This window comes from Lissotriton vulgaris, chromosome 1_1, assembly GCF_964263255.1.
Source record: "Lissotriton vulgaris chromosome 1_1, aLisVul1.2, whole genome shotgun sequence".
Classification (NCBI taxonomy): Eukaryota; Metazoa; Chordata; class Amphibia; order Caudata; family Salamandridae; genus Lissotriton; species Lissotriton vulgaris.
In genome coordinates, this window is record NC_141685.1 from 1,811,779,538 (window position 1) to 1,811,797,900 (window position 18,363).

Below are 18,363 nucleotides of genomic sequence, written 5' to 3' on the forward strand. Positions count from 1 at the left end.
AATATAGTCCACTAGAGGACCGACTCATACTAGACCCTATCCCAGAAAAGGCATATCCTGCACATATAGGAAGATTATCAATAATTCCCCATATCCGCTAAGGACCTTACGGGAGACCTGGGAGGCGAATCTTGGTTTACCAGAAGATCATGACTGGGTGGAGGCCATACAGAGCCCAAGAGTTGTAGCAATCAGAGTGAGATTTAGACTAATACAATTAAGAATTCACCATAGGTCCTATTCCACTAGCACGATCATGTATAAGTTAGGGCACAAAAAGGAATCTTTTGCCACATTATCTGGGAGTGTCAGCCATACAACAATTTGGGTAAGGGTGATACGAGTCGGGGAAGGGTGGTACAGTCGGGGTGACTGAACAGACCATCCCTCTGAAGGTCAGATGGCACATACTGTGTGTAACGGGGGACCAGGCATGGCCGAAATATCAGAAAATCTGGCTATTAGAGGCAGTGATGGTGGCCAAGAGAAACATTGCCAGGGTGTGTAGGGCTGCCCCTCCCCTGTCAGTAGGCAGATCTTGCTTGGTGCTGTGCAGGAGAAAAGACAATATATAAGAGCAGGGGTTGCCCCAAAAAATGGGAGAAAGTGTGGAACCAATGGGAGACATACAGGAATCTGTGAAGGAGGCGAGGGAGGGTGGGAAGATAGGTACTTGGAGCTGGGTGGGGACGGTGACCCTAGAATAATAGGGAGGGAGAGTGAAGATCCGTTATGATTGCTGCAACAAAATCATAGAATGTGATGTAAAGGTGACTGTATTTAAACCTCCAGGCGTTTGTTGCTGTAACATTGTACACCGCAACTGACGCATGTTTAATAAAAAAGTTTGGACTAAAAACAGGCTTTGTTAACAAGCTTCACTATTCTCAACATTTTTGGACCTGAGCATCCCCGTCCTCCACCTTCTCCTCCCACTTCCACTCAACAACAATAATGTTGACACTTCAGTCACCCTTAGTAACTAAAAGTCGCAGGTTAGAAAGGCACTGGAGAATAAAATATGAGGCTGAAGATAAAAATAGTTACAAATATGCACTAGCCAATTACAAATCCCTTATGAGTAAGGAAAAAACGACTTATTTCACCCAACAAATTGAACAAGCCAAAAATTCAACTACAGAATATTTGGGGTGGTAGAAAAGCTAACGGTCATATCAAATAAATCAATAGTGGGAAGTAGTCAAGTTCTTTGTGATAACATTGCAACTACTTTCAGGAATAAAGTTTATGACATTTACAATAATTTTTCCGCCATCCCCAAACCACCAATCATAGTTTCACCTACTTCCAAAAGTGAAGAGAATTATGTTTTTAATTTCTCACAGGTGCATAGTGAGCTTGTTGAAAAACTTATTCAAGAAATAAAAATCGGGCTCCACGTTGGATCCCTGCCCCCCTGTAGTATTAAAAAGCATAGCAAAGGAGGTGAGTCCTATACTTTTGAATAATATGTTCCTATCAGGCTCATTGCTGGCCAACTGGAAGGACGCAGCCGCTCTCCCTTTGATAAAGAAGGCTAACCTGGATATAAATGTAAAAAACAATTATCGGCCAATTGCTAGGCTACCTTTCCCGGGGAAAATAGCTGAAAAAATAATGAGCAATCAACTTACACAGTTCATTCAAGAAAAGGAACTACTTAACCCCTCTTAATTTGGATTCCGATCAGGGCACTGTACGGAAACAGCACAAATCAAGGCTACCGAGGAGATCAGAGCAGCAATGGACCATGGAGGTGCGGCTGTTCTTATTCTCTTCGATTTGTCGGCTGCCTTTGATACTGTGCATCATGACACACTGATACAGCGTCTGGGAAAAATAGGAGTAGAGAACTCCGCTCTCTCTTTAATAGCATCATTCTTAAAAAATAGGAAACAGACTGTGACCCTAGATCAGTTTTAAGCTGCCCCTAACGTGCTCCCCTGTGGGGTCCCTCAGGGGTCATCATTAAGCCCATCTTCGTTTAACATATATGTGTCTGAATTTGCCCCTTTGGTTAAAAAATTCGGCTTTAATCTGATATCATATGTCGATGACACTCAGATTGTCGTAGAGGTGCATAAAGATCAAGCTCCACCTGCTTCACAATTACAGAATTGTATGAGGTAAGTTAGTCATTGGATGGGTAGGCATTGCCTTAAACTGAACTCAGATAAAACCGAGGTAGTTATCTTCGGCAACCTCCGAGCCATGTGGGATGACTTATGGTGGCAGGTGGATATCGGAGAAATCCCGAAGCCGGTAGAAAAGGCAAAGAACCTCGGGGTGTTGATCGATAACAAACTTACCTTTTCTCATCAAACTAACGCAACAGTGTCAGCTGCTTTTTACCTGATCAGAAAATTGAAGGAGATTATACCAGTCATCCCTTCAGACCTTAGGAAGACGGTGGTAACAATGTTAGTGCTATTGAAATTAGATTATTGCAATGGCCTTTATCTGGGGTTACAGAATCAACATTTGAAATAACTACAAATGGTACACAATGCCGCTGTTAGGCTTTTGCTGGATGTACCGAAATATCAATCTGTTTCAGATGACATGCGGGAACTCCACTGGTTACCAGTAACTCAGTGCATCAAGTTTAAAGTACTTTGCCTTGCTTACAAGATTTTGAACAATATTGGGCTTGAGCCACTAAAAAGTTTGTTCGCATGGTACCACCCAGGTAGATGTTTAAGGTCTACTAACGCCAGGTTGATGCTGGTACCTAAAATTCGTACGACAAATTGGGGAGGCCGAAGTATAAGCTACTGTACAGCTAAACTTTGGAACACTCTCCCAGTTGATATACAAGCGGCCAACTCCCTCATTACCTTCAGAAAAAGTCTGAAAACCTGGTTGTTTAATTAAGTCCATTGAATTTCTGTTCTTTTCTTCTCCTTCTATCATGGCTACTTAGGTCCAGCGCCAAGACATCTTTGGGTATTCGTGCGCTTTAAAAATCATATTAACATAACATAACATAACATCACATAACATAACATAAAGTAAATGTTCTGCAATCTACCCACTCATTTAGGAACAGCGCCAGTCCTGCTAACCCACTGCGGTTTCCTCCCCTTGAATGTCTCTGAATTCACATCAGTTTATCTCATCATCAGTCTTCATCCATTCACAGAAAATTGGAGTTTCCTCCTCTGCTTCCTCTTTCCTCAACCATCCCAGAAAAAATCTTTAAAGAATAGCTACGCCCTTACCATTGATAGCCCTCCCAAACTTGCATGGTCACCCTCTCAACACCCTCTTTAAAATCTCTTTAAATACACTGACATAAATGGTCTCAAAATGAAGCTACCAGAGCATCCTCCATCTCCCTTCCTAATCCTTTTGATCCATGCTCATTCACTGTGTGCCATTTTCTTCATCCAACACCACTTTCTCCACTCTCCTTCCCACATACCTCAATTAACTCATTCCTCCCTATTTTATCTCTTTCTGAACTCAATTCAACACCATCCTATCCGACGCAATCAAGTACCTTGGCCTACATCTTTTTTAATTATATAACATGCATAGTTGAGCCAACTTTTCTTCAAGACAGCTAATAGCATTTTGGTTTTGTTGCTTGCTGGCAGAGTATCAGACTCAGTCGAAGTGCGGGAGACACCAAAAAGTATTTGTAACATGTAGTTGAAAAGGGTACCCCCCATTGTCATCTTGCTATGGGGAGTCTCACATCTGTTAAAAGTGATAATTATAACCACAGTGGCAGGCAGACCTTCCATCTACTGGGCTGCTCAGTAAATTCAATTTGGTGCCCATAACTGTGTTGCTGATCTGAACCCATCAAGGCCAGCAAGTGCTTGCGCGCAACAATGCTCTGAGAACAAAATGATGGCTCCTGACTAAAGGGTCAGTCATTACAGATGTAACCTTCTTCAGCATGTTGGGCATGATAAATATACAGCAGTTCTAACTAATTCAATCCAGCATTCTCTCTATTCAGACTGGAGAATTTGAGAATAATCTTGAAAACTATACTCTCTTTCCAGCTATGGGACTGCTTCAAACTAAAAAGAGCAGTTTATAATAACAAACTGGTGTGCAATCTTCTAACCTCCAAAACCAAATTAGTAATGAAAAATAGCCACTGGTACTCAGTATCACTGGACTTCAAAAGTAGGCTATGTAGGCCACCTGATGGGGAGTGTGCCAGGACCTATAGTGACATGCACCTCGAGGCTAGGACCAAACCTGTAGATAACGTAGAGACCCTCAATCAGTGCTGTGCTATTGCATAAGAAGAATGTGTTCACAGCAAAGGAGCTACCAACCACAATGAGGACACCATTCCAGCAGACAAATGCACTCTGTATCAGACATGAATTAGAGATAGCACAAGCTAGCGTTTTCTGGCAGGAGAGGACTATATAATCACCAGGAGAGACATCGCTAGGAACTGGCAGTCCCCGACTGTCCTAGGATGGGAAAAAGGGGTGGACTACAGGTTGCAAGGTGGAGAGAGAAATTTACAGAAGAAGAGGATGTGCCTCCAAACAATGAAAGATTTGGGGCCCAGGGTTTTCTGGGCTGTGCTAGACAATGTTTAACCATTACTTAATGTTATATTTTATCATGTATTATCGACAGGGTTTGAGTTACCCTATAAGGTATGCTTACTCTCTACTGTTGATTGCTTTGCCTTATTGTTCTTTGATGATGCTTTATCATATATTGAAAAATGTAATATATACCTTGCACGAAACGGGAGCAGTGAACAGGAGTTTTTTCACCCTTGAGTAAGCACAACCAGTAATGGGATCCAACATGAACTTACCCAATCCTGTCTCAGTGCTGCGTGCGTCCAATGGAATTCCATCCTGTGATTCAAAAGCGCCCTCAATGTGAACTGGCCAGGATTTACGAGCTGGAAGAAGGCAGCAAAGCCGAAACGCGTCCTCGAAAAATAAATCCCTTTTGGACTTATCCCGCGAGTGCTGTGTGTTTCTTTAAGCACGCGAACTGTCAATGTTAAACATGGACCCACCTCCATGAAAACAGCACCCGTCCAGAAGAGTGCCGCGTCCTGGTGGAAAACGGAGCGAAGTACCTTGACTACTAACGCATGGCAACACCAGAGAGGCATTGTGGTCATTGGAGTCAGGGATTTGGATGTTACCGCCCCCTGGCCCGTGAATACGCGAAGCCCTCTGGCAGGACGAGGGATGTTCACCAGTGACACTGAGGGAAAACCTTGCACGAAACGGGAGCAGTGAACAGGAGTTTTTTCACCCATGAGTAAGCACAACCAGTAATGGGATCCAACATGAACGTACCCAATTCTGTCTCAGTGCTGCGTGCGTCCAATGGAATTCCATCCTGTGATTCAAAAGCGCCCTCAATGTGAACTGGCCAGGATTTACGAGCTGGAAGAAGGCAGCAAAGCCGAAACGCGTCCTCGAAAAATAAATCCCTTTTGAACTTATCCCGCGAGTGCTGTGTGTTTCTTTAAGCACGCGAGCTGTCAATGTTAAACATGGACCCACCTCCATGAAAACAGCACCCGTCCAGAAGAGTGCCGCGTCCTGGTGGAAAACGGAGCGAAGTACCTTGACTACTAACGGATGGCAACACCAGAGAGGCATTGTGGTCATTGGAGTCAGGGATTCGGATGTTACCGCCCCCTGGCCCGTGAATACGCGAAGCCCTCTGGCAGGACGACGGATGTTCACCAGTGACACTGAGGGAAAACCTTGCACGAAACGGGAGCAGTGAACAGGAGTTTTTTCACCCATGAGTAAGCACAACCAGTAATGGGATCCAACATGAACTTACCCAATTCTGTCTCAGTGCTGCGTGCGTCCAATGGAATTCCATCCTGTGATTCAAAAGCGCCCTCAATGTGAACTGGCCAGGATTTACGAGCTGGAAGAAGGCAGCAAAGCCGAAACGCGTCCTCGAAAAATAAATCCCTTTTGAACTTATCCCGCGAGTGCTGTGTGTTTCTTTAAGCACGCGAGCTGTCAATGTTAAACATGGACCCACCTCCATGAAAACAGCACCCGTCCAGAAGAGTGCCGCGTCCTGGTGGAAAACGGAGCGAAGTACCTTGACTACTAACGGATGGCAACACCAGAGAGGCATTGTGGTCACTGGAGTCAGGGATTCGGATGTTACCGCCCCCTGGCCCGTGAATACGCGAAGCCCTCTGGCAGGACGACGGATGTTCACCAGTGACACTGAGGGAAAACCTTGCACGAAACGGGAGCAGTGAACAGGAGTTTTTTCACCCATGAGTAAGCACAACCAGTAATGGGATCCAACATGAACTTACCCAATTCTGTCTCAGTGCTGCGTGCGTCCAATGGAATTCCATCCTGTGATTCAAAAGCGCCCTCAATGTGAACTGGCCAGGATTTACGAGCTGGAAGAAGGCAGCAAAGCCGAAACGCGTCCTCGAAAAATAAATCCCTTTTGAACTTATCCCGCGAGTGCTGTGTGTTTCTTTAAGCACGCGAGCTGTCAATGTATGTATATATATATATATATATGTGACCAAGAGCACAAGTTGCTCGAAACGCGTAACCAGAGAGGTTTCCAATAAAATCTCCTTTACTGCAGCCATTGGGTCCGTGTCTTCGTTTCCACAGCAGGAGTGTGGTGTTTGAAGATTCTTGTTTCCTAGATATATATATATATATATATATATATATATATATATATATATATATATATATATATATATATATTGTAACACAAAATGCCCTGAAACATTAGAGGGGAACGCGACTGTGCTTCCAACCATCCAGTAATTCTGTGCCTCGCTGCAGCTTGTCCTGTATTGCCATTAATTATTTGCAAAGGCCGACGCGTTTCGAGGCATACTTTGCCCCTTCATCTAGGGCAGGAGAAACAAACAACGATTGCTCACCTCTTTTGTTTCTATTATTTATTTATTTCACACACCGAGGGGGTTTAGCTTTGTTTGCTGTCCATTATAGAATTGTGGGAAACGTAGTTCAAAGAGGTAAGTTCGTTGTTGGAATTCCCAAAATTATTGCATGTTTGTTTCCTTAAGTAGGACTGGCAAAGCAGGGTAGGCCGATTTTTGCAGATGAATCACAGTGCTGATAGGAATCGGTACGTCCTTCTCCTCAGCCTTCACTGTTGTTCAGGAATGGTTCTCCCTCCCACGGCCAGGCTGCCGTGCAGAAAATTGTAACACAAAACGCCCTGAAGCAGTAGAGGGGAACGCAACTGTGCTTCCAACCATCCGGTAATTCTGTGCCTCGCTGCAGCTTGTCCTGTATTGCCATTAATTATTTGCAAAGGCTGACGCGTTTCGAGGCATACTTCGCCCCTTCATCTTGGGCAGGTGAAACAAACAACGATTGCTCACCTCTTTTGTTTCAAAAAAGATAGCATGAGCAGCAAGCCAATTTCCAGTCCAGCTAACTATCACAAAAACAAGACAAAGCACAGAATAGTGGATCATTGTTATGAGCTTGAATCAATGCACAAACACGGACTGTGCCTCAACACACTGTTCTGCTTAGCAAAGCATTGAGCTTAGGGTCTGTGCTCTGTGTGTTGAGAGTGCAGCTTGAGGAAACCCTCACCACCAGAAAGCTTCTTGATTTAGAACACCCTGGAGCTTACCAGGGATTGCATATTCAACTGTCTTTTCTCTTGTTGGAACACAGATTTGTCACCCAGTCAAGTGAATTTGGTAGCACAGTCACTGGCTATTCCCGAATGTCCTGCTTTGGAATTAATTATCTATGATGTACTATTCTTCATAAACACAGCAATCTAACAATTTGGTTTATCTATTAGGACATGAGCCCCTGTAAATCTTGACCATGACTGTCAGGCACTAAAATCCAGGCCCATTTTAAGCTGACCATCAGCCTTGCATACCAACCACAAATTCCATTGGGGACTCCAAGGATACAGCAAATCCTAGGCAATGATCAGTCGACATCCAGCAACTCATATACATTTCTCCAACTGTAACGAGTGTCTAAAGGCCCAAGTGCAAAGGAAAGACAATCAGCTAACTTTCTAATGGGTGATAATTTCTACCATTAAATGGATACCTTTTGGTTGGGTTTTAGGACAACAATTTTGAGACAAACCCTCGAGTTAATCTGACATATCCTAATTCTGCTATCTAGAGAACCAGACATGTAAGCAGCATACAAGAGTAGACTATACGCTGACTCTCTTGTAGTAACAGACATTCTTGTTCAAACATGCAGCCATGCTTTTGAAGATTTCATCACAGCCGAATATTTCCAAGTGATTGTGATAATGACCTAAAGAATGTGTAGCTAAATTAGCCTTTACCGTTTTTGAGTTTAATACTTATGTCTGGACTTGCTCCACAAAAATGCTCAGATCTTCATGTTGGTTTTGCTGCATCTTATTCTGAATGTGAATAAAGGTGAATACATTTTAGGGATAACACCACAGACTCAAAACTGACCTTTATCATATTCGCAATATATTTTGATGATTTAAAGTGCACTGGGTTTTAAGTTTAACGCGTATTATCATGCTTGGATGTCAAAAGTCTGCCCAGAGACTAACACATTTTAGTTTCTGTACTCCAAAGCTGAGATTTTGTGCAAGTCATTCGTAATTTATATGTATTCATGTATTTTTAAATATCTAATTCAACAATGAATTTATTGTAAGCGAGTACTTTGTTATACTATATGAGCTCTAAACTTACTACAGCCTCAAAAAGTGACTGAGGAGTCTGAGTTAACTTACTGCAGACATGGACATGCGACAATGGAGATAAACTATGACATCCACCAAGGATTCCGCCCGTGCTCTTTAACTATGCCTGGACCCAGAGCCAATTATCTGCACCATTTTCTTTTCTAACTACTATAATGGAAACACACATCCACACGCAAAAATACAGGGCACAAGAACTCTAGTGCGTTAGCATAATTGTTTGACGAGATGTACTTGTTAAAGTAATCGGTGGTAAAGTCATGGCAAAAACTGACAACAAAGTGTTATAGTCCGAATTAACAGAATTCATATAATAGCAAAGTACATTTATTTATTACCATTGACAAGTTATAATGTATATGTACTTACTTAACTAGATGTGTTACTGTCATTCAAGTTAACTAGATTCTATTGCAAAAATTCTCCTTCTACACTTTACTACTAATAAAAAACATACCTATGAAGTTCTCTGCATTTCTAAAACAAAAAACTCACCTGTAAACTTAATGGAAGTTCGTGGATCCTTGTTGCCAAAGTACGAATCTCACGGTCAGACAATATGCCCGATCCATCTGTATCAATATCATCAAAAACCATTGAGATGTTTAGCGGCTCAATGGCACTCATCAAATAGTAGAAATAGGAAAAGGCAAACTGCATGTCTTCAGAGTGGCGAACCTTATGAGCTGATGTTTTGTCAAATTCGTCAGGGTACCTGTAAATCAGAAGTTTGGTCAGAAAGCACATAATGAAAAATAAACTAAGCAAGTTAGACATTTTTATTTGAACAAACTCATTTACTAACCAATAAATTCATGGTGCTCAGAAATCCGAAGGTCGAAGGAAAGAGTTCAAGGCTGAATCAATTGTACAAGATGTGTGGAAAAACCCAAACCTCCAGCATTTTTCCCTGGAGACACATTGCCAGTGCTTAGTGGACTCCTCCAAGTAACACCATCAGGAGACTAGGTACAAATTCACCACAGTTCTTTCTTTAATTAATGTTTCACCCTAATCAAAAGCCTCACACAAGCACAAATATGATGTCCGATACTTCCATTTTTTCCACAGAATAAGTAGTCTCTTAAAATGAATTAACAACTCTTTGTATACATATGATATTTGTAACTCGCTCTAAGATGTCTCCCCAAATTAACTAGTGATTCTTGTAATATTTTACCCAGAGCATCATTATCAATGTCTAGTATCAACTAATGTATGTTGTTTTTCTTATCTATCGTAATCAAAAATTCAATAAAACCCTTTGAACAAAACAACTAGTACCATGCCCTACATCTAGATTTCCATACAGATAAAATGATGCATTTTCTGCCCCTATAGGTATTTGTACTAATACAAGAGTACATAGTTTACATAACGTCATTAAAGTCTTATGTGATAACAACAGTGATGTCATCAAGGTCACTTATTTTGTGTTCTGTGATATACTGTGTGAGGCAAACAGGAATGCACTGAGGAGGCCCTAAGGTTGCACACCTAAATATATTGAAGGAAGTTTGGCTTTTTTTATCATAACAATAAGCCTCTTCAACTGGAGGTTTATGAGTGTTTTAAGGTATTTGTATTTACTGCTCCGATTAATAACTGATCCAAGTAGACAATCACAATTTCCCTCAATATATATTTCCAGTGAATTATTGGGGTCTGCAAAAAGATATTTTAACAATTTCTTGGAGGTTGTTTTATCTTTATCCCTCAACAGCCAGTGAACATAGACCTCAGCTTCATCTACTGTGGATGCTCAGCATAGCCTCCGAATGTCTTAGAAGAGCCCTCCTAATGCCGCTACTCTCAGTGCCTACTCTGCCTAACACCAAGGCCCACTCAGTCTAATCTCGGGCTGTGACTTGTGACCTCCAGATACAGGGCACAGCCACACTCTGCATCTAATCAACATACCCCCCAGTGTTCACATGGCATTGTCTTTATTCATGTTCGTGTACCTTGAACATAGGTTGTGGGCCAATGGATCCAAGCAATGACCAACAGCCCCTCTCTATGGTAACCATTTCTGTAAATCCATCTACAACCTCTTCCTTCTTGATTCATCTGCACTTACCCTTTCCAAACCTAGACATTTATAGGGCAATATTCCCAATGGAGTCAGAATTGTAAGCAATAAAAAAAAAAATTCTAGACCTGGCTGCACTACTAAAATGTAACAAACAATAGCAACCAGTAGGGAGGTCTGGTGATGTTAGACCACGCCATGCAAGCACAGCAGAACAATACCAACACAGTCAGATTTAGGATGCCTATAATATCCAGGTTTATAGGGGAAAGGGGCATACATGTTAGTAGTTTCTAGAGGAAAGGGAAAAAGGTGCATAATGATTAGTGCAACTTAAGTGGGGTTCATGGACTTCATGCCCAAATTTATCCATGTCTTCTTGGGGGCATGCAATGGCGGTATGACAGCATTTTTATTCCCTCTGGGAATCGCCCTAGTTCTCCCTTTGGGTGGGTGTGAGGATGGCCCCACTCCTGTACCGAGAACCGCCCCAGTACCGAGCCCAGAACGAATCCCCACCCCTATACAGACCACGTGGATTCCTTACCGGCATGAGGACGACTCCAGTGTAGGACCGCCGTCCCTAATGCACAATTTTTCCCTCCTCTCACAGGAACACAACCCGGATGTGCCCTGCTCTCTGGAAGGCGGGACCAACGGGCCTGACAGCCAATCGGAGCCCTTCCTACGAGAGGAACCCCTGCTGAAAAAGTGAGAAGCCACGCTATTCGAGGCAACTACAGGGAAGACACCGGAAGGAGTTTGTTCGAGGACCCGGGAGCTGCCGAAGGACGCGAACGCCGAGCACACCGGAGCTGAAGAGGACGAGGAAACCTGGAGTGGGGACTGGTGGAGCCCGGAGGACGCAAGAGCCGCCACAACTCAGGAGAGTTGTGGCCACTAGCGGTGCGTGGGGGGACAAGGGTCTAGGGAAGGGGTGGATTTTACACTGTTCGGGAGAGGTGTTTATTCTACTTGCCTGCTTCCGGACCTATCCTAGCACCATCCTACTTTTCCCTGCTAAACGGCCTCACTAGAGTATTGAGCCTAACTCCAGCCCAGTTAAGCAGACTCCTCTATCGCCCAGAGCTTAACCTGCTCCAAAGTGCATAAAACACCCTTAATTTTCTTTCACTTCCGTGGTGGGGTGACGGTATCCCTAAATAATTCCCTTGAACAGACAGACCCTGACGCCACTCTCTTTTTTGTTTGAGGTATCCAAGGGGCCAGGCAGAACACCAGGAAACTCGTAATAGGTTTCCCAAGACCGGAGGACCCCCTGAAACCCGTAATAGGTTTCTCCAAGTCGGCAAGACAACTAGAAGTCAAGAACGGACGTCTAATAACAGAAAGAGAGCTGTTACAGCCCAAGACTGTCTATAACACGACCCTTCATTGTGTTTCTTTAACCTTCCTGAGAACTCTAAGAACCCAAAAAAACCTTCACTGTTGACCATATACGGCCTCCCCGCTTCTGCTTCCGACCATCCCTCCGACAGTGGGGTTTGTAACCTCATTTGGGGTTTGTGAACGAACAAATGGCTAATGAAGACTCAACACCACCTCTTCTCAGCAAATCAAATTTCGAGGGCTGATTTCAGTTTTAGTTTGTGAAACGATTCACAAACCCAAATGCCAAGACCTCTTCAATTTTCAAAACAAATGGAATATGCATGTACCGCGACCCAAGTTTGCCGCCTGATATCGGAGCTCCGCATCGCGCCGGACTCCGTGACCTACTTTGAGTGATTGAAGCGCTCCTACATTCGTCATGCCTGCAGATTATTGAATCGGAACACCTCCCTGACAGAAGTCTGCCTTTTCCACCCTTTGTTTGCCAGATTTCCTGCAGAAATATGTAGGTGAATTTTTACTCGTTTTTTGGCCACCATTTTGATTTTCCAATCAGCACTTTCTCCTCAAGTTACTCCTCATGGTGCGCTGAATTATTCTTTTTTTTTACATTCCTTCAATTGTTTCACCTTTTTCTTTACTGGAGTTTATATCAGCAATGGACACTTTGAAAACTACTGAGTTGGCTGTTCATATGAGGTATTTTTTCTTGTAATTTCTATAATACCTTTCTTATTACCCATCACCTGGTTGTTTTGTACTCTGTTTAATGGGTGGAAGCACATTTCTACTTCACTCCACTAAGAAGCAGGCGTCCAATGTTATGGTATCTGATTGTGCTACCTCCTCAGCTCCCATTGCTTCCTCAATATCTACTGTTGCGGTCGGAACAGGCTCCTCCTCCACAGCTCTAGTGACCATGGCAGCTAAGTCTCAATCTCATTCCGTCAATGCCAAGAGACTTAAACAGGACCCTCCTTCTCCTCCTAAAGCTGTCTCTCCGGTCTCTCTGGATGCTGTTCTGGAGGAAATCCGCGCTCTCAGACTTTTCATTGAGGAAACAAATTCTCGCCTTCAGACCATGGATAACAAATGGTTCTCAATGGAATCTTGCCTCATGGTGGTGGAACAGCAGCTTAATGAGGTACAAGACTCTTCTTACAGAATTTCCTCTTTGGAGAAAGAGGTTTTCCAATTGAGAAGGGCAACCAAGGACCTTGAAAATAGAAATTGTCGTAATAACCTCTGTATTTATGGCCTTCCAGAAGGCCTTGAAGAGGCTGACCCTGTTGCGTACTTTACTTCCTTTTTACCACAGTTCTTGAGATTTCCCTCTGCGACCAAATTGAACATACTACGCACTCATAGACTGGGTCCTCGTCTATCTTCTTCTGCGGCACCTTCCAAACCGCGTGGAGTGATACTTACAATTCACCGCTCTCCTACAAGTCCTAACTGCAGCAAAAACCAAAAAGCAGATAACGTGGCTTGGCACCAAGGTATTCATCTCTCAAGACGTCTCTTTAGCCATCGCCAAATGTCGCAAGGATTCCCTTCGATCCCTTGGTGCACGATATGGTTTATTCCATCCATGCCTCTTTAAAGTCACTTTTCTCAACAAGACTTCCACTTTTGAGGATCTGGTTGACCTTCGAAGATTTATCCAGTCACACTCCACCTCTTCCATGGAGATTGCTGGTCCTCCGCCGATACCTTGACTTTGCTGTTTCTTCTGTGGTGTTATTCATGGCATAATACTGTAGTGTTTTACTACTTATCTTCATTCTTTCAATTGCTCTTTTTGTTCTCATTTCTATGGTTTATTTTTTCTTCTTTTACAGGTCGGTCTAATTATACTATGTTCCCAGTATTGTTCCCATTCCTGTTTATATCTAGTTGATGTACGAATGTGATGTGTTGCCTGTTGTTGGGTGTGCTATTTTTGTTGTCCGTACCACCACTTACCCTTCCCTTTGTTCCCCCTAAGGTACGTATAACAGTCATCTTCCATCACTTGTACTCTCTTTTCTCCCTCCCTATTTTATCCTTTTTCCTTTCCCTTGTAATAGTATTGCTTCCTTTTTCTTATTTGCCTTCTTTTACATCTGTCTTTTTCTCTTTTCCACTCCATGCATTCTTTTCTATCATCTTAAAATCTCTCTGTCCTTCTATTTTCTTCCCTTTCTCTATCTTTATCTCTTACTTCATCTTTTTATTATTGCATATTTTGTTCTTTATATATTGTTGATGGTTTTGCATTCAGAGTTATTTCCAGGAATGTGAAAGGTTTTATTAACCCAATTAAGAGACCGAGAATACTATGCCATCTTGCCTCTTGTAACCTTGATTTGGTCATTTTACAAGAGACCTATCGTGCAGAATCTGAGGCGTTAAAATTTAAAAAGTCAGTTTTATTCTCTCCTTCTTATAAGAAAAGCGGTGTTATAATTTTATGTCACAAAAAGTTGAATTGTAAAGTTATTTCGCAAGAGACAGATGCAGAAGGAAGATGGTTGTTAGCTTAGCTGTTAATTAATATCATTTATTTAACCGTATTCAATGTGTATGGCCCTACTCATCCTGATTGTTCTTTTTGGCCTGTGATTACGCAGAAATGTGTTCAGTTTAGAGATGATTACTTTATACTTGGAGGCGATTGCAATCAAGTTGTTGATCCCTTTCTTGACCGTAAATCTCAGGTTGGCTTCATTCCCCATAAAACTAACACTTTTTTGACTTCTTGAGACTTTCTCACCCGGATTCTCTTGACTTCTCTTTTTTTTCTCCTCCTCACAACTCTCTTTCTCTCGTTTAGATTATATTTTTCTCTCTTAATCTCTTTCTCAAAACGTGTTATCTTCCTCTATTGAACCTATTATCATTTCTGAGCATGCCTCAATGATAACTGACTTTGACTTGCTCCTGACACATCCCAGGTCCTCCTGCTGGTGTTTTAATGATTCTCTTCTTCTTGACCCTTTTTTCTCTTCCTCTTTCATAACTTTCGTTAATGATTTCTTTGACCTGAACAGTGATCCAACCTCCTCCCTTCATATATTATGTGATTCCTTCAAGGCTGCAGCGAAGGGTTTTAATATAGATTTTGTTTCTTCAACATAAAGCTATCATAGCGCATATTAAATGTTTAGAACATAAGTTTTAAACTTCTTTGGCGGACTCAGTCTTACCGGAACTGATCCGTGCCAAATTAACCTTTAACAAAACTACGACTGACAATGCATCTACAATACTTCTCTGTAGTAGCGCTCGCTATTACATGGGTCATAATAAAGTAGGAAAACTTCTAGCGAACTATCTCAAAACCCTTAAGGACTGCACTCTGATCGACTATTTATTCTTCAGATGGCTCTCTTATTTGCAAAGATCAGGAAATTCTCAAAAAGTTTGAGCATTTTTACAAAGATTTGTACACCCCAGAATCACCTCCTTCCAGTTCCCTTATTAAGTCTTATCTCGATAATCTTCCAACTCTGTCTAATTCTTACCTTAATCTTTCTGTTCTCGAAACAGACTTATCTCTCATTGAATTATCCACTGCTTTAAGCGTTTTAAGAAAGGGAAAACTCCCGGTCTGGATGGTTTTTAAGTTGAATTTTATTTGCATTTTTCTAATTTACTACTCCCTAGACTCTTAGATCTTTTCTACTCATTCTTTCTCTCTGGTAGGACTGAGGGTACTTTTTAGGAAGCCACGATATGCCTCATACATAAAGAAGGCTGAGATCATATGCTCTGTAAAAACTACAGGCCGATTTCCCTGGTCAATGTAGACTATAAACTATTTGCTAAAACATTTGCTTTGCGTTTAGACCCTCTTATGCCTCATTTGGTTGATAAGGAGAGATGCAGATTTGTTAAGGGTAGATTAACTTAGGATAATTCTTGTCTCTTTTTAACGTTTTTAAACAAGATTCATTCCCTTTCCACATCCTTAGCGGCCATTTCTGTTGATGCTGAAAAGGCATTTGATAGAGTAGATTGGTCCTTTTTATTTGCATCTTTGAAGTGGCATGGTTTTGGTCCTAAGTTAATGTCACTTATTTCTTTGTTATATTCTGCTCTCAGGGCCTCAGTGTTAGTTAAAGGCCATGTCTCATCCTATTTTTCCCTTCAGCATGGAGTCAGTCAAGGATGCCCTCTCTCACCCCTTCTCTTTATCTTAGCTCTTGAACCCTTTTTATCCTCAATTCGCAATAATGATTCTATATCTGGTTTTTCTTATGGCCAACAACATTTAAAGATCTCCGCGTACGCGGACGAAATTCTACTTTTTATTTCTCATCCCAAAGTCTCTATTCCTTCTTTATTATATGAATTTACTTCTGTCTCCCTTGTTTCTGGTTATAAAATCAATTCAGAGAAAACAGAAATTGTCCCTCTTACAAAATTCTGTCTTCCACATTCTTTTTCTTCTACTGGCTTGGCATGGAATAGCTCTAAAATCAAATATTTAGGTATGTGGTTCTCTAATTCCATCGCCTCTACCGTTAAATTAAATATGACTGCAGCCCTATCTCGGATTGATAAATTACTCTCCTCATGGAACCCCCTCTTTCTTTCTTGGTGGGGCAGATTAGATTCCATTAAGATCATGGATATCCCTATTTTGATTTATGCTCTTTCCATGCTTTATTTTCATATTCCAGCCTGTTATTTTCAATGGATTGGTTCTCGTCTCTCTAAATTTCTTTGGAAAAACAAAAAGGGCAGAATTTCCTTATCTGTTCTTCGCAAGCCAAAATCTAACGGGGTGTGAAATTTCGGGGGAGGGTGTGACTTCTGCCTATATCATGAATCATTCTCCCTTCGTCAGGCCTCGAAATGACTTCTTTCTGAGCGTTCCCCTTTTACTCCCTTATGGCTCGCCATTGAACAAGCTTTACTATTACTCTTCTCTTTCAAGGAAGTTCTAGCCTTCTCGGCCAAATCCTCTCATACCTCTCTCCCCTTGTTTAAACACACTTGCTCTCTATTGAGGCCTTTGACTCATTCAAATCGGTTTCTAGGGAATCCTTTTTAAACTCTCCAATTTGGCATAACTCCCTTATTACTGTAAATAACAGAACCATTTTTTGGAAAACCTGGAGATTAAAGGGTATAATTTGGGTTAATGGAGCTCACGTCCCCAATTTCAAGCTACCTTTCATTGTCCCCACTCTTTCCTACAGAATTTCACTGTTCTAATGACGGTCATTCTTGATACTTTCTATTCTCTTCCTTCTCCTCTTCCCACTGTTCAAAATCCTCTTCTCAAAATTCTTCTCTCTCTACCCAAAGCATCTCTCATTTATAAACATTTCTCAGCTCCTAATCCAGAACGTACTAAAACTAAATTGGAACTTTCATGGGACTCTGACCTGGGATGTGAATGGTCCATCACTTTCTGGAAAAAACTATGGCCCTGTTCTCTCAAAATTTCTCGATCTGCTTCTCTCACCCAATCTATGTTTTTTCTCTATGATAGACTCTATTTCACCCCTACCTCAATAACAAGGTTTTCTCACTCTACAATTACAAATTGTTGGACCTGTGGCTCTTCTAATGCTGATTTTCTACACCTTCTCTTCCTCTGTTCTTCGGTTTCTAACTTTTGGGGGAAAATCTGGTCCTATATTTCTCGCATGTTTAATATTTCCAATCCTTACTCTACTCCTCCTCTTTTCTCTGGTAGTCTGTCTGATTCCTTAGATCTTCCCTTCCACAACATGGTCTTTTTGATTTTATGTTAGCTTTAGCTTTTCAGCACATAACTCTCAATTGGTATACTCTTACAAAACTTTCTATGGTGGAATAGCCTCTGCCATTTTCATCGACTTGATATTGCTTTCGCCTCCTCCTGTAAACCAATGGTTAATAGAGATCTTTCCTAGTTGCCACTTGCTACTTATTTAGATAAGCTAGTGTTAACAGACAATTCTCGTTAAAATTCTGAAAATGTTAAACCTACTTGAACGTTTATCTTCTCTGTTCTTTTTCTACTTACCTTTGTGGGCTTATTGTATTTATTGATTATATTATAATTATCATTCGCATTTCTTTGTAGATATGCTTCATCCCATTTTACCAATTTGTAAGAGGTCCTCCCCCCCTTTTTTTTCTCCCCTCCCTTACCCTTCCCCTTTTTTCCTTAAAAAAATTTAAACAGCTATCTTTTTGGTTCTTACACTAGCCATTTTCTCATTATATTTCTCTTTTAATATGCTTTTATCTCTATTACTGGTCTTCTGTATTTCTTGGTATTTTCA

General features: G+C 41.6%; 1 protein-coding gene across 1 annotated transcript in view; it reads right to left on the reverse strand.

The window, feature by feature from the left end:
* The window catches only part of GNPTAB (N-acetylglucosamine-1-phosphate transferase subunits alpha and beta), a 715,805-nt gene that overhangs the window by 149,496 nt on the left and 547,946 nt on the right, over positions 1-18,363 (reverse strand). Inside the window, exon 15 of the mRNA XM_086919157.1 lies at positions 9,208-9,427. Coding sequence (XP_086775283.1) covers positions 9,208-9,427 — 220 coding nt within the window. The remainder of the gene's footprint in view (positions 1-9,207; positions 9,428-18,363) is intronic.